This window comes from Varroa jacobsoni, unplaced genomic scaffold (assembly GCF_002532875.2).
Source record: "Varroa jacobsoni isolate VJ856 unplaced genomic scaffold, vjacob_1.0 scaffold_1131, whole genome shotgun sequence".
NCBI classification, from domain to species: Eukaryota; Metazoa; Arthropoda; class Arachnida; order Mesostigmata; family Varroidae; genus Varroa; species Varroa jacobsoni.
This window is the reverse complement of record NW_019214033.1, coordinates 60,627-74,822: the sequence shown is the minus strand read 5'-3', so window position 1 is coordinate 74,822 and position 14,196 is coordinate 60,627. Positions and strand designations below refer to the sequence as shown.

At 36.5% G+C, this 14,196-nt stretch overlaps 1 protein-coding gene and 1 long non-coding RNA gene across 8 annotated transcripts; one reads left to right on the top strand and one right to left on the bottom strand.

The window, feature by feature from the left end:
• The first annotated feature begins 1,389 nt into the window (after positions 1-1,389).
• LOC111266950 (uncharacterized) lies at positions 1,390-9,492 on the top strand. Its single transcript, XR_002684337.2, has 3 exons — positions 1,390-1,678; positions 2,875-3,217; positions 6,317-9,492. It is a non-coding gene; the product is annotated as an uncharacterized LOC111266950 (long non-coding RNA).
• On the bottom strand, positions 9,366-14,013 carry LOC111266949 (G patch domain-containing protein 11). 7 transcript variants are annotated; one of them, XM_022844820.2, is made up of 6 exons: positions 13,478-14,013; positions 12,884-13,050; positions 11,815-11,929; positions 11,469-11,588; positions 10,889-11,140; positions 9,366-10,118 (listed from the first exon to the last, which is right to left on the bottom strand). In XM_022844820.2, the coding sequence occupies exons 2-6, from the start codon at positions 12,998-13,000 to the stop codon at positions 9,871-9,873; spliced, it is 852 nt and encodes a 283-aa protein (XP_022700555.1). In that variant the 5' UTR covers positions 13,001-13,050; positions 13,478-14,013; the 3' UTR covers positions 9,366-9,870. The 7 variants fall into 7 exon arrangements, with proteins under 7 accessions (XP_022700555.1, XP_022700557.1, XP_022700558.1 ...); XM_022844822.2 differs by having other exon boundaries at positions 13,543-14,013; XM_022844823.2 differs by having other exon boundaries at positions 13,562-14,013.
• Positions 14,014-14,196: the final 183 nt, after the last annotated feature.

The following is a 14,196-nucleotide window of genomic DNA, read 5'->3' as shown; positions in this document are numbered from 1 at the left end:
CTACTGCTGACATCGGTGCGACCTCGCCAAACGCAAACGCTTCCGCTACTCCTACGACGCTGGCGAGTCATTCGCGCGCACCGCCATAGACCGGGTTAATCTGTACGTTTATCGAGGAAGAGGGTACTCGTTATACCTATAGACCTCAACACCAACATGCAGAAACACACACAGATAAAACCATAAACGTAGTGGTTGCGTTAGGCCTAACAGAGGCGATGGCGGTAGAATCTGCCATATTGGATAGAAAAGATGCTGAGCCTCGGCAAACAAATCATTGATGAAGCGTATTGTATTAGACACACATGAAAAAACACACATACATAAACTCAAACAAACCCGCACACCCATAGGGACAAACGGAGTCTTCCGTTTTTTTCAGGTACCCGAGTCTTAAAAAACGACGGTCCTGAGCAGTCAGACCAACCGCTGCACGTTAACGAAGGACAGGATTTAGCTAGGCGATAAAGCATTCCATTTTTTATGGCCAGAAGACCAAAGCGGCGGTTCGGTGCCAAGAATAAAATATACAAATCTATTTGCAACGGTAATAAACAGGGTTGTTATTACCGTCGTTACGTTGTGTTCATGCGGTTGGAGTACTTTGATACTTCTTCTGTGCTCGAACACAGATGACTCTACGAGTTGTCGAGCGGCTCCGATCACATGCTTGTAGACGTTGGCTATTAAGGTTTAGTGAACGGCGGAAGCGGCCTAGTTTTCAAAGCTTGCGTTAACTAAATACAGATTTGGTGCATTTATGCTTAGCGCTCATGGCCGCTATACAAAAGCTGGGAAAGGATCCAAACGTTTGAGCTCTGTAAAATATATTTGTTTGTACTAATATTACTGTGCATGTGCCTTAGATAACACCTGGTTAGAATCTAAAAATAAAAACAATTGGTGTTGTAAAAGATATTATCTGTCAGGCATACTTATCGTGTCGGTAAACATTTTCGCATCGGGAAAGGGAACGATTTAGATTTTTACAAAGACCGTAGAAGATTGTATTGACTTGCGCTCTGTGGCGACTAAATCGTTTAGATCTTTGGAGAAACAGAAATCTGGAAAGCACAGACTGTTACACAACGATAAACACCCCCTACAGGATGCGAAAAAAGTTGATAAAACATAATGAAGGTTATCGTGTTAATGCCTTTTTGGCCATATTTTAATAGCTCATATAATTCAAACGTTGTATGTAATGATTTAGGAACCCATATTATTTAAAAGGAAACTTTTGTCAGAAATACCTTCGATTAATCGTATAATTTGTCCAGTTTTAAAATGCACTCTTTACTCCACTGTTCTTTTACACTATAGGATTGCGTCCAATTAATAAATCTAACCAATTAGTTAAGCACATAAGCCTAATTTGTGCCCGCATTCAATATACAAAAATTCTACATAGACGTTTACATTTCGTAAATACGCGCCATGACTCAATGTTCTTCCCGATTAGAAACAGGTACTGGAAATTCACTTTACAGCAATGTTCGCACGTTCTAATTTAATGCCTTTAAAGAGATCTGCGTACAGCCTCAGTCGTCTGGTCTGCAGTTAGATGCACTTACGTTATCTAGTGTAGAATCTGTCCGTTTGATTAATTGTAGCATACTATCTGATTATTTTTACTCTTTTTAAAAATAATCGTATGGTGATAAAGATTAGGCTGAACGTAAGTGGTTTACAAATTAATACTTCACTATGCATAGTACTATTGGTACTATATGATACATTGTACTAGTGCGTTAAAACCCAATATCGTGGAACAATCTTCGACAGGAAAAGCCCATACCTAGCTATTTGTTTACATGTGGACGCCTCAGTTGGTTGGTTTTCACCAGTATGAGCTGAATGTGCTTCTGGCAATCCAGTAGAAATTAATTCAATTTTTTTTTTTTATCTTTTTCACTGCGCAGCATTTGGCTAGCGTAAACCTAACCAGTTATTGTAGTAAAAGGCTACCAACAGATTAATAAAAGCGGAAAGGGACTTCGAAGAAGATTAAAAATTCAGTTTCCGGAGAGTGCATATAAAAAATCGAAGAAACTTATTGTAGATAAAAATAGAATATTGTATTGAATTCAAACTGCAGTATAACTTGTTACATAGATATATGACAGAAAAACCTTTTGCGATTTCGTCCATAGCAGAATTGTTTAATTATAAGCTACGCTGTGTACGCTAATTGGGTAGGGATGAATTTCGGATTAATAAATTCACGAGTCGCACGCTAGGCACCGCCAGCTGACGGTGATATAGATGCATGATGCGTTTGTGAAATTACCAGAAAAATATGTACTTTACATATGCTATAGGAGTATGTAGGCTATTCCCCTGCAACTGCTAACGGAAATGCGTGTATTATGTATATATAACTTATATCAGTTTAAATGTGTATACATATAATCATAGGTTATTTCTAGCTTGTGACCGCGCTGGAGTTCCTTCCGCAAGATCTCTATACAGTGATATATATATATATATAGTGATATCAGTACCGTAATTTAAAGTGATCGCAGCCACTCTTCCCTTTCGTTTCTTTGTCACTATATATATATATATATATCGTTCCATTTATCAGCGTTTGACCTCTCACCTTTTTGGGAGACGGTTTCTCTGCTAATTGTGCGTCTCCGTCGTCATTAAAGTCTCTGCACGGCCTCTGTTTGAGGGTAAGAGAAAAAGAGGCCAGATGTTATCATTCGTTGATTAATTGTTTCGCTTCCTATATTTTTTATTTCTTCGTTATCTCCCCTACTCTCAGGGGATCTTTGTAAACGTAAAACGTATTCAATGCTGCCGCAAAGTATCGCGATCGTGTGTCCTGTTTTGTGTGTGATAACGCATGCAACTTCATTCTCGTTTCAGGGCGGAGAAAGAATAAAGCCCAAACACTGTTATAAACATGGCTTGCGTAAATCGAGCTTTCGTAGAGACCAACCGCTGTGAAGATAAGAACGGCGCGGTTTGGAAAAGAACGATTATGCAGACAGGCAAAAAGCCGGACCCTATATTTCGGGCATATTTCGACGTTTTGTTTTGGCGTTTATTGAAATCAATATTGTCGATGTCTGGTTGCTGAAGTAACATAGATGATGTTTATTAATTTTTTGGCTCTCACATTAGTTTAAATTAGTGAAATGATTGTTACCTATGTTTCAATTTTTTGTGTCTAGCGCGTTACCGTTGAGGCTGTCGTCACTCAGCTTAGGTAAGTTCAAATTAATAATTCTGCAATAGCTAGGCATTCGTTCTTTAGCCATAGAAAGTATGTGGTTGTGTTAAGGTGAACTCGTGGCGACCTGATGCTTTTAAAGGAAGACTGAATTTCAAGGCCGTTAGTAATATAGCATATTCTGCGGGAAATACCAAGATTTTTCAGGTCTCACTGTATTATATATAGCGTTTTTTTAAGAAAAAAAAGTTTATTAAAACCTCTGCAGGTAGTTCCCTTTTGGTTCTATAGAGTAATAAATGAAACGCTACAATGAGATGTAAAGATAAAGACTAACATCGAAAATCTAGGTTAGACCCGTAGTGTACAATTAAGCACAAAAAAAAGAAAAGGTCTGAGAAGATGCAGAGAATTGAAGTTCAGAAGCTACGTGAGGGTGTTCCTTTTATCTCCGTCGGTCTTTACGGTACCTCAAGCAAATCTGTCTGTGTCAATTGAAGGTTAGCGACCGCCGGTTCGAGTTTTAATGTGTGACACAAAATGATAGGGCGAAAGAAACTGTCTACTTTCGACAAAACTACTTCTACAATTATTGAGCTTTGAAACAAATTAAAATAGAAAATAATAACTTTCTTTATTTTTGCCCGGAAGCATTATCTCATTCAATTGTGAAGGCATTTTCTGTTTTCCCTTTCGAGTCAGTAGCGTTAAAGTCATTAACTTCACCTTTATACATTTGTTTCCTTTTAAATTTAAATGTGATAATAACGCTGCCTCATAATTAGACAATTTGCTTAAATAAAAATAAAATTATTGTATTCAGTAAAGACGGAACGTGTTTAAACACGGATATCACCTCGTAGCTATCTTGAATTGTACAAACTGTATTTTGATTAGAGCCTGACCTTCTCCTCTAGATCAATTTTACATGTTTGAGTTACCCTTGCTTTCTGAAGTTGTCTACTGATACAGAAAATAAACGATGAGTCCGGTAATTTTCAGGTAGCGTTCATTTTATTTTCGCCAGTGTCTATAGATTGTTAGAGTCTGAAGTGCTTTCTCTCAAACGTAATTCATCACAACTTGACGACTCTGCCAGACGTAGAACTCAAAACAAGACTTATTTTTGTTTTTTTTTTGTATCCAGATGAACAAATGTTTAACAACGGAATCAAGTTATGGCTGCTCAGCGTTTGACGAACGATATTTTTGTTATATTTTTCTTGATGATTCCGCCTAAATTCACTCTGTAATAATTTCCAGGAGGCTATAAGGGGTCGAAGTAGGCAAATCACAAAGCTGTCTTGTTTCTGTTTTTCGAGTGTCCTAACGTCGTTTCTTTCTTATATCGAAAAAGTATTATAGTTAAATGTTACTTTTATTAACGATTGCGCACGGATGGGTTAATTTTCTGCTTCGTTTGATGGATTATACCGTTAGGCGCGCTTTATGTACGTCCGCGTTGTGTGTATAAGTGCTGACATGAAAAACATGTTATGCTGCGTACAGCAGTTGTCTATATTCGGAAATTCTATAACCGATACGCTACGATGTACGAGCGTACCTGTATTGTACCATTACGTAAAGCAGGCTATAGGAGGCATGGCAAAAGTGGCGTGGCTTATTGAACGTATTTTTTTTTTTTTTAGATTTATAGACAAAATTTTTATTTTAGACAAATATGATTCACAAAATTGAAGAGAGCCGTTAAAGGAGCTTCTTGCAGATAGCAATAAGCAGAAGAAGTCGGCGGGACGAAATATAGGAAAGAATTGGTATTTAAAAAGAGAGTATCGGGGTGTATTTGTGAATTGGGGAGTAAAATTACCTCTATGAAAGAGGATAAAAACTAAAGTTTAGTTGGGTTTGTGTTGATTGAAAAAGAATATATACATACGAATTTATTGAGAACCTATTACCGCAGACGGTATTATAGGAAATTTTGTGAGAAGTTTAAAACAAAAATGCGTGCTTCCATGATATTAAAATTAAGTGAAAAGCCGTCATTTTTGCTGTCCCAAAACTAACGAATAAGCTAAATAAAAAACATTAGATGTACGAACAATTCGTTTGAGAGGCATGTGGAACCTGTCACGTCGCGGTCAACGCTCAGAGCCGTACCTAACTAACGCCCAACAGGCGATCTGCAACTTGTAACTGAAAAACGAAAGGAGCGTACACTCAAAATCCCAAAAGGTACAACGTTTGAAAACGTACACCCAAAGTAAGATGCCAAAAGAACATTTGAAGTAGAGAATCAGTTGAGACACAGCCGAGAAAAGGAGTCCTTTCACAAAAAACTCGTCCAAAGGTATACTGACCGAGCTCCTGTTGTCAGTATGCATTTGATTAAAAGCTCTTGCTATCAAAAATAGCTCCGAACTGCGGGTTTATGCTCAGTATTTGCAAATACGTTATTACACACATTCTCTAGATTTTGATTCGGATACGAAATTGGACAATTACGGCGAAATCATTGAAAGCACGATGTGCCCCACTACGTATCAACGCCACGATTCATTCAAGAACTGCTTAGTAGGGAATATTTTGATTAAGGTCTCCAATTATCAGTGTCCAATTTTTCACACTGACAGAAGGTGTTGATAAGAAAAAATGAATAAGTGACTTTGTCATTAGGATAGAACTTATTACAATCGACCAAAGCGAGTAACAGCCACATAGTAAAACACGGCACAGCGCTCTCAAAATTCATTTCCGGGTTAAATAAGTTTTGATTTTGGAAAATTCGTTCGATTTGTTTTTAAATGCTGGATTTGAGACTGACAGAGATACCATCGAGCGTATTGAATAATTCACATCTCGGACTAAAAGTTACTTTATTCAGGTCAGGTTGTTTTGTAAAAACAGTCAAAACCGTCTAATAATGAATCCACTTATGACCATCTACTGACTCCTCTTCTTGGGTGTTAGATTGAAAAAAATTTGCTTTCGCCACTTTGCGGCCTTAATTATTGCAGTTTTCCCAAATAAATTTAGTTCTGCCGCATCTAAATTTATTTAGCTATCAAGCAAGCAGGTGAATGAATATGATGAATTCACAACTTATTTGTGTTCGGGTGTAACTTTGAACATGGCATTATATTACTAACCGCAGCAAGATGTGTGCGTTCTCAGGTATGTCGACGTTGCTGTTTGCCGAGAGATTATGGTCTAAGAGATGATCTTCAAAAGGCATCAACGTAACCAGAGCAACCCTGATATGTCACTGGCCTTTAACATTTATAATGGGGACACTGTATCTTGAACAGGAAACAGGGACGAAAAAATCCTTGATCTTTTCGCCGATATCGCTAATAAATACGCTATGCTACAAACCGCCTCAGTACTATAAATTGTGTTTCTACCCATTGCAGGCGCATATAAGGTCGCTCGTCGCGTCTGTTGATTTTGGGGCAAAAGTTTGCTAGAAGCAGCTTGATAGGAGCCGAGTCGATCGACTTCATATTTTGCTTTTGATAATTTTTTATGGATTTCCTTCATATACTCAACATGGTGGCACTCCTTTGTCACTTTGCATTTGCTCTCGTAATAGCAATGACAAAATAAATAAAAAAAGAACGCTGAAGTACGCGAATGCATTTCATGTTGTAAAATGTTGCCGTTTAAGGGGTGAAAACATCCTACACTAAAAATGCGACGAACGAAAGCGCGACATTAAACCGAGAACGAAGGAGCTAACGCCATGGCTGTAAGCTTATCTGACGATCAAAGGCAATACGTAATACCATTTTAAAAATTGTATAAAAAAATCAGAAGGCCGTATTCAAAACAGTTAACTATAGCGATGTTTTTTTTGGAAAAATTGTTTCTTCAAAGGATTTTCGCTTCAAGGAGCAGCGCGGCGCCAAATCCTCAAGGTACAGCTGACGCACTTATTATGAAATATATTGTGAAGTTATTTATTTCACAGAAACGAATGCTACAGTGTGCTGTATGAGTCACTCTAATATATCTATTTACTATCTACCGCTAAGTCGAGGCCACAGTACAGCAAACGCACGAGATATATAGCCAGATCGCTGTGACATTATAGTACTTTTCACGTTAGTAATTCCAGGTTGGTGAATTCGGATGTAAAAACTTGCTCTATTAGTGACCAGTAGCCAGTATTACAAAACGATGCATTTATAAAAATAAATACAATCAACCGTGACATACGCGTCTTTTAAATCTTGCGCAAGTTGAAAAATGAATGCTTTAATAGATCATGGTAGTAAAAAAGTCATGCTTTTGTATTCAGTAGTTGAAATGACCTGAGTGACACTAACAAGTCATACATATTACAGGCAAATATCTTCGACTAAACGTCTACATATGTGGTTTTGTAATTAGCGCTCGAGTATCAAAAAAAAAGATCAAGGCCAGTGTAATTCCCCAATAATACCTTGCAAACATTTGAATGTGTACGAATATTTACGGTGTATCGTCATGAGTACCATCTGCCTGCAAATTTCGAAGGTATTTTCTTTTCTTTGTTAACTTATTTGTTGAGCTTCTCTTGGCGTACGGAGAAGTTCATTGTTATAAAGAAAAGTTCATAGTTTATTAACATGCGCTTCTTTTTCTTACTCATTTATTTCGAAATTCACCACAAATTACGATCGATGCGTCTGATTGCAGTCAAGACCGCCAGGAAACGTTCATTTTGTTTTTGATAGAATCTTTGAGTTTTTGCGATATGAGCTGCTCTCTGTCAAAAGCGGTGTTTTATAAATGTGTTACCTCATTATCCGTTCTTTCATTATTCTCCGACAATATTCGCTCGACATCTTTGAATATATTGTCTACAGGGGAAGATGGTGGATCTCGAACCTTCATCTCTGTACAGTAGAAATTACGTTTTACTAAGGCATTCGACAAAGACCAGTAAACCCAGGCTTCTTAGAAGGTATTTTTATCAAACCGATTCGTTTTTTGTATCCCTCTCAATAAGCATCTAACAGCAAAATCATTGTACACAAGAGTCGTTTTTCTGCCGCGTGTTTGTAACGGCTCAGCCTCTTGACAGAGAAAGTTTCTGTTTGAACTTTTCAACTGCTTTCGTCCAGTTCACTCCGTAATATCCTGTAGAATATTAAGCAAGAAGTTCTGACAGGTAGTCCAGGTCTTTACTAGTCTTCAGGACCCATTGTGGTCTAGGTCAGAATTCGGGGATGGACACAGTTTATTTCGTGCTGGGAGCCAGATCTAATGGAATGCCTAGCCGTGATTCTGAACCTAAAACTCAAAATATAAAAATGCCCTGACCTTTAATTCAGTCTCGTATTAGCTAAATATGTAGCGATTTTTTAGAATCGCCAGGATCTTACACAACACAATTGTTTATACAATAGCGTTTTATGATTCACCTATTAAACAGAAAATTGTACATTTCGGACATTATTGATAAAGGTCTCCAAATTCATTAAGCTCTAATGACTAAAACCCATTATTACGCCCTGTATGGCTCATTGTTATCAAGCCTGCAATGGGTTTTCTGAAGCAGTCAAAAACCCAATGTACTTTGTTGCCTAACAAAGATAGATTTGAAAATGAAATACTAACTATTTCATCTTAGTATTTAAAGATTATAGATAAGGGAACATTTTGAATTTAAATTTTGAACGTCGCATATCCAAGAGCGGCAAATAAATGAAATATTTTTGATAAAGAAATGGGCAGTGATTATCGTAAGTAGTCTAAGAAGGGCAAAACATTGAGCGTTCATTTTAAATTTGTCCCTTAAACAACGCAATAAAAACTAGCGTTTCTATTGGTCACGAGACTTGACCGAAACATCATAATAAGGGTGGAGATGATAAAAAAAAGACGACAAATGTAACTGACTCAAAATTGTGATCGAAAGTTAAATACATATAGTTAAATACAAGTAAATTTAATTATAAAAAATTCAAATTATTAATATTCATATTATATTAAGTATTTTTTCCATTTCACAAACTATGTTCCATGTTTGCGGTTAAATCTTCCAAGTCATTTTAGCTTAGCCTTTATTTGGGTACGTTATATAACTAGATGAAATATAAAGACAATTTCCTAACAATCGACAGCGTTAGGTGTAACCTTTTTTATATTTTATACTATATTCTATTGTAACGTAACTTTCTTTATTGAGTATCCATGAAGAGTTAATGTAGTTAATGAAATTAATTCATTTGATGAGTTCTATATACACACTAATTTATTCAAATAGCTCATTCTGGCAACAACTGCACGTACCTTTATATAAAATATTGCCAGCAATCATCGGGCTTGAACAATCTACATATATATATATATATATATATATATATATATAAAAAGAACATACGACATAAAACAATTATTGGTTGCGCACACAAAAACAGAAGATACACAAATTTCTTCGAGTATATGAACGTTTTTGTCCTTGATTCTCTTGATACCAATAGTGTTGCTGAATACCAGTCAATCGTAACTATACTGGTATGTTTCTCAAATCATATATAAGTGCCTATATCATATTTCTGATTTCGGTATTTTACATTCCTGAACACATGGGACCCAGACGTAGCCCCGGGTATCCTAAGTTCGTTGTCTACGTCACGGAAAATGGGTTACTTTTTTCACTGAACCGCTTCTATATATTTATGTAACGGTTATATTCTGCACGAAGCTCAGACAAATAAATATGGTAGAGAACGAGTGTTTTAGCCATCATCATGAAATTCACGGCTGTCTCCCGGACAGTCAGTCAAATCCTCGCCGTCCTGATAGCGACATCCGCACCAGACACAATAGAAATATTTTATTCGCAAATATTTGGTTAAATCATGGAGAATGACTTCGTCTTCATGGAGGTCATTCTCGCCGCACCTGTCGTCGTTGCTAGAGGCATTTTCATCATCCGCTGGCTCAACCGGTGGCCAAAAAAGCTTATTTTCTGGTTGCATCAACCCTGCACAAGAGAAGTTATTTGTGGTAAGAATGAAATTCATTTACTATATTTGGGTATGATTTCTCATCTTATGTAGCATAAGTAGGGCGCGTATAATATAGCATGGTTATGATATTTGAGCCGCACTTCTCGTTGGAGATCTTGCTTTATGAGCTACCCTCTGAAAGCGCACTCATGGTAAAAACGTATTTTAAAGGATGTCAAATATGAAGGCAATAACTGGGTAGCCATTAATAGAAGATTTGTAAAAATGTAAAAAAAAATACGCTAATCAAGGATGTACTGAGCTGATGCAGGTAAAAAAATGTGACAGAAAGCTGTTTAAACGTTTCGTCCGTGCGGCAGATTATGACTTAAGACTAGGATTACGCTATTTTTTGTTCCCATTTGCTTCTGTAGGCGTCAGATACAGCATCCAGACGAAAATTCTACTTTGGAGGTTCAAGCCATATTAATTGCTTATTTTTTAATTGCAACGGCCTCACCAGTTACTGGCTAGGTTTGTCCGTTCCTATATGAACTACGTTCGCTAAGTTTCACATATAATAATCGAAATGTATTGCACATTTGTTTCTAATAATCCTATAACAGTACAGGACTCTCACTAGAATTTTTAAAGAAAACGAACTCCGGGCGGGGCTAGAAGCAGCAGCTGTTAAACGACTTGCGATTAAAAATGTTAGCCAATAATAATCTTTCGAATTTCTACGTCGATTTTGCTGCTTTTAAGTACTGCTTTGAACGGCAATAGCTGTTTAAACTTAACCTACCGTTTTCAAGGTCCATTTGTCTGCAGGCGCGTCTACTTCTGGCGAGATCATTTCGAACGGCTTTTAGTTTAAAGTCGTCGCATTTTTTTTTACGAAAATCATTCATAAGAATGTGGGGATTCGTCTTTTCCGTGCCTTTCTTTACATAAGCTTTCAGGCGTTCTTTAGCTTTCTCTTCTTTGTCAGCTGCTAAACCAAGGCCACCTCGGCCATCCTTTTTTAATATTAGGGCCAATGGCTCGATTAGAGGACCTGTGCCATACACAAAATGAAGTCTTGTTAGAAAAAAGAGGAAATACTCTTGTCTAGCAGAATAGATTCAATTATTAGTAGTATCGTACTATAATTATTGAGTCATACCTGCGGATTAAAAAGTAAGGGCGGTATATTAAAGATAATATACAATGATGAATTAAGCATGATATTATGAATTAGTCAAACCTGTGTAATATATTATACTTATTTTAAATTAACTTTTACTTGTTACCTGGTGCAAACCTGAATAATATGTAAATAAATTGACATGGATACTAATATACAATTTCGTTTACAATTCTTACGAATTATCTGCTAAACTGACCTGTCGAACTAGCGCTGGTTTCGGAAACCCCGGAATCAGTCGGGCTGTCGGAAGTGGTCACTTTAGTTTTGCCCAATGTCATACCGGGTTTGAACCCCATGGCCGCCAGGAGAGCAAATCCTATTAAAAAACAATAAATTACATAAACGTATTATTTAGCAGTAATCACAATACGGTAACTTTCGGTACTTACAATTTGCATTTTAGAGGTAAATGCATGATTAGGCTTTCTTCTTTTGATTGACAATCTTCGCTGTAATTGTTCCGTTTGTTTTGATAACACATTTAGTTCGAGAGATACATAAAAGATGCAACTACCTATGTGGTATATAATGTCATCCCCTACCTTTATTACTGGCACTGATGGATTTCTTCAGACCCGTGTTCCGTTGCTCTTCTTCGAGGATGTGGCGTTTTTTTGTTCGAGCGATTGCGTCCCTTTCAGCTTTACGTTTGACCATCTAATGCAAAAACATCTACATGTAAACCAAATTACACCAAATAATACTCTTGGTCGACAGATAATTAGTTAGGTCTTAGTTTAGAAACTGATGCTGACAACTAGCAAATTGTAGTATGACACATTTGTAAGTAACAATGGCAGCTATGGGAACAATAATTGCAACATCATATGATTTTATTCAAGTATTTCGAATAAATTTTAGCAATATTTACCTACCATTAAGAAAGCCGCTATGACTTTTTTTAAGTTCCAACAAAGCATTATCTTATCGGAAGTCTGATAGAATAGTTTTTATACAGTTATGTCAGTGCAGTACAAAATGATGACATGACTAGTAGAACATTAAATTAGCATTGATATTTTCAAAAAAAAAACTAAGAATTGAGCACTATGCCGCTAGCTAGCTTGCGGGTCGTTGCGTTAACAACGTGCTATAGTGAAAAAATATAATATTTCAAAATTGAAACAAATAAAAGATAAGAGAACAAAAAAATAACGGAATGAACAGATAAAAATGCCTCGGTAAATCAGCTTTAATGACCCTATGTCTCATTTAATCGAAATATGGCTGAACGATTTCCATTTAGGTGCGCAAATGTTGTCAAAACATTAAGAAAGTTTTTTAAATATAAAAAAAATTGGGAAGACGTACGTGCCATCAATATGAAAATCTCTTAACAAGCTTTTTCCTTCGAGATGTCGTTTAGACGTGCGATTATTTCTGTCGAATAACGTAAATAATGTAAATGTGAGTGGTTTTTATATTACAGAACGTATGAATAAAGGCAAAATTCGTGTTCCATTTTCTCATTATTTGCGTATTGTAATTTTAACGTTTGTTTATTTACAACTCATTTTTTTAACAACATCAATTTATCTTAGAACTTGAAACCGTACATTTCAGCATACACGTTAATTTTAAACTATTTACTATGAAAAACAATAACTATACCTCAATTTCATGTTTCTCTGTCTTCTTTAGTGGCAGGCCGACACGAGCGACTTGTTCAGCTTGGACCAGAAGTTTGTCACTCATATAATCCTCATCGGGTGATGAATCTTCAGCCATAGTGGTAAAACTTTTTTTTGGTCGGCTATTTCTTCATATTTCCTATAAATCTATGGGAGTATTATGTATTTATTTACGTGTATACGATAACATCATTCCATCGCGTAAGGACGAAATAAATGTCCATGTATTTTGTGTAATTCACTAAAAGCTGAGTAAAATATCTACACGCAAAAACATCAACTCGTTAATGTTCAACTAGTCTTTATTTAGTGCCCCCTAATTGCTTAATTTCCGTCAGCTATGAAAACAATTTTGTTATTAGTTTTATTATCGGTTTAGAAAGACGTTAGTGATTGATAGTAAAACACGCAAGCGCTGTTTATGGAGCGGAGTAAGTATGTCAGTTGATATTTGACACAACAAAGCTAACAAATAATAAATTATTGTATACGTATGATAAAAATACACTGGTAACTATTTATTTTGTTAAAGGTAAATATTTAACTAACAGCAATTGAAACATCATCTTTATACCTTGAATAACAGCCTAAGATGATTTACGTTACGCGCCTGCGTTAAGAGCGATTACAGGGGCCTACCTGCTTGACGTTTAACTACCTGTCATTTAGGTTCGGCTACTGTCAGGAAAATATCTTCGTTCTATGGCCCTCCTAAGTCAACCTGTACGTTGCATACACATTCACCTTACTAATCACTTTGTGCCGACATTCAATGAATACTAGCTCGAATTTGTTGCACTCAACCACGTAAGCAATGCGTAGATATTCGATATATATCTAGATTCACGAATAACATCCATCACTCGTCCGAACGAGCTGCGCATTAAGGGGTATTTGTGCTCGTCGTGATGGTGCAGTAATAACGTGTTCGCCTACTCAACTTAGAAACACTTCCTATACTTCTGTTTTTTGCCATTTGAAGCAATGTTTAATTAAGGCGATACTGAACGTGGAGACCGAAACTTTTATTGAGTTTACTTGTACTTTTCTGTTGTTTATTTTGAAAAAATCCATTCAAATGAGTTATTGGCGGCGAACAAACACGCGAATATAGCCGGATAAAGCGAAGAAAGGGCGCAAAAGCTGTCTGCTTTGAAAAAGCCCGGCATACTTGTTACTAGCCAATAGAAATAATGCGTAAACGATAAGTTGTATTCTGCACGAATGTATAGATTGGATGAAATAGTCGCGCTATGGGTATGTCTCATTGCATTCCTATGTTGTGTAAGCTAA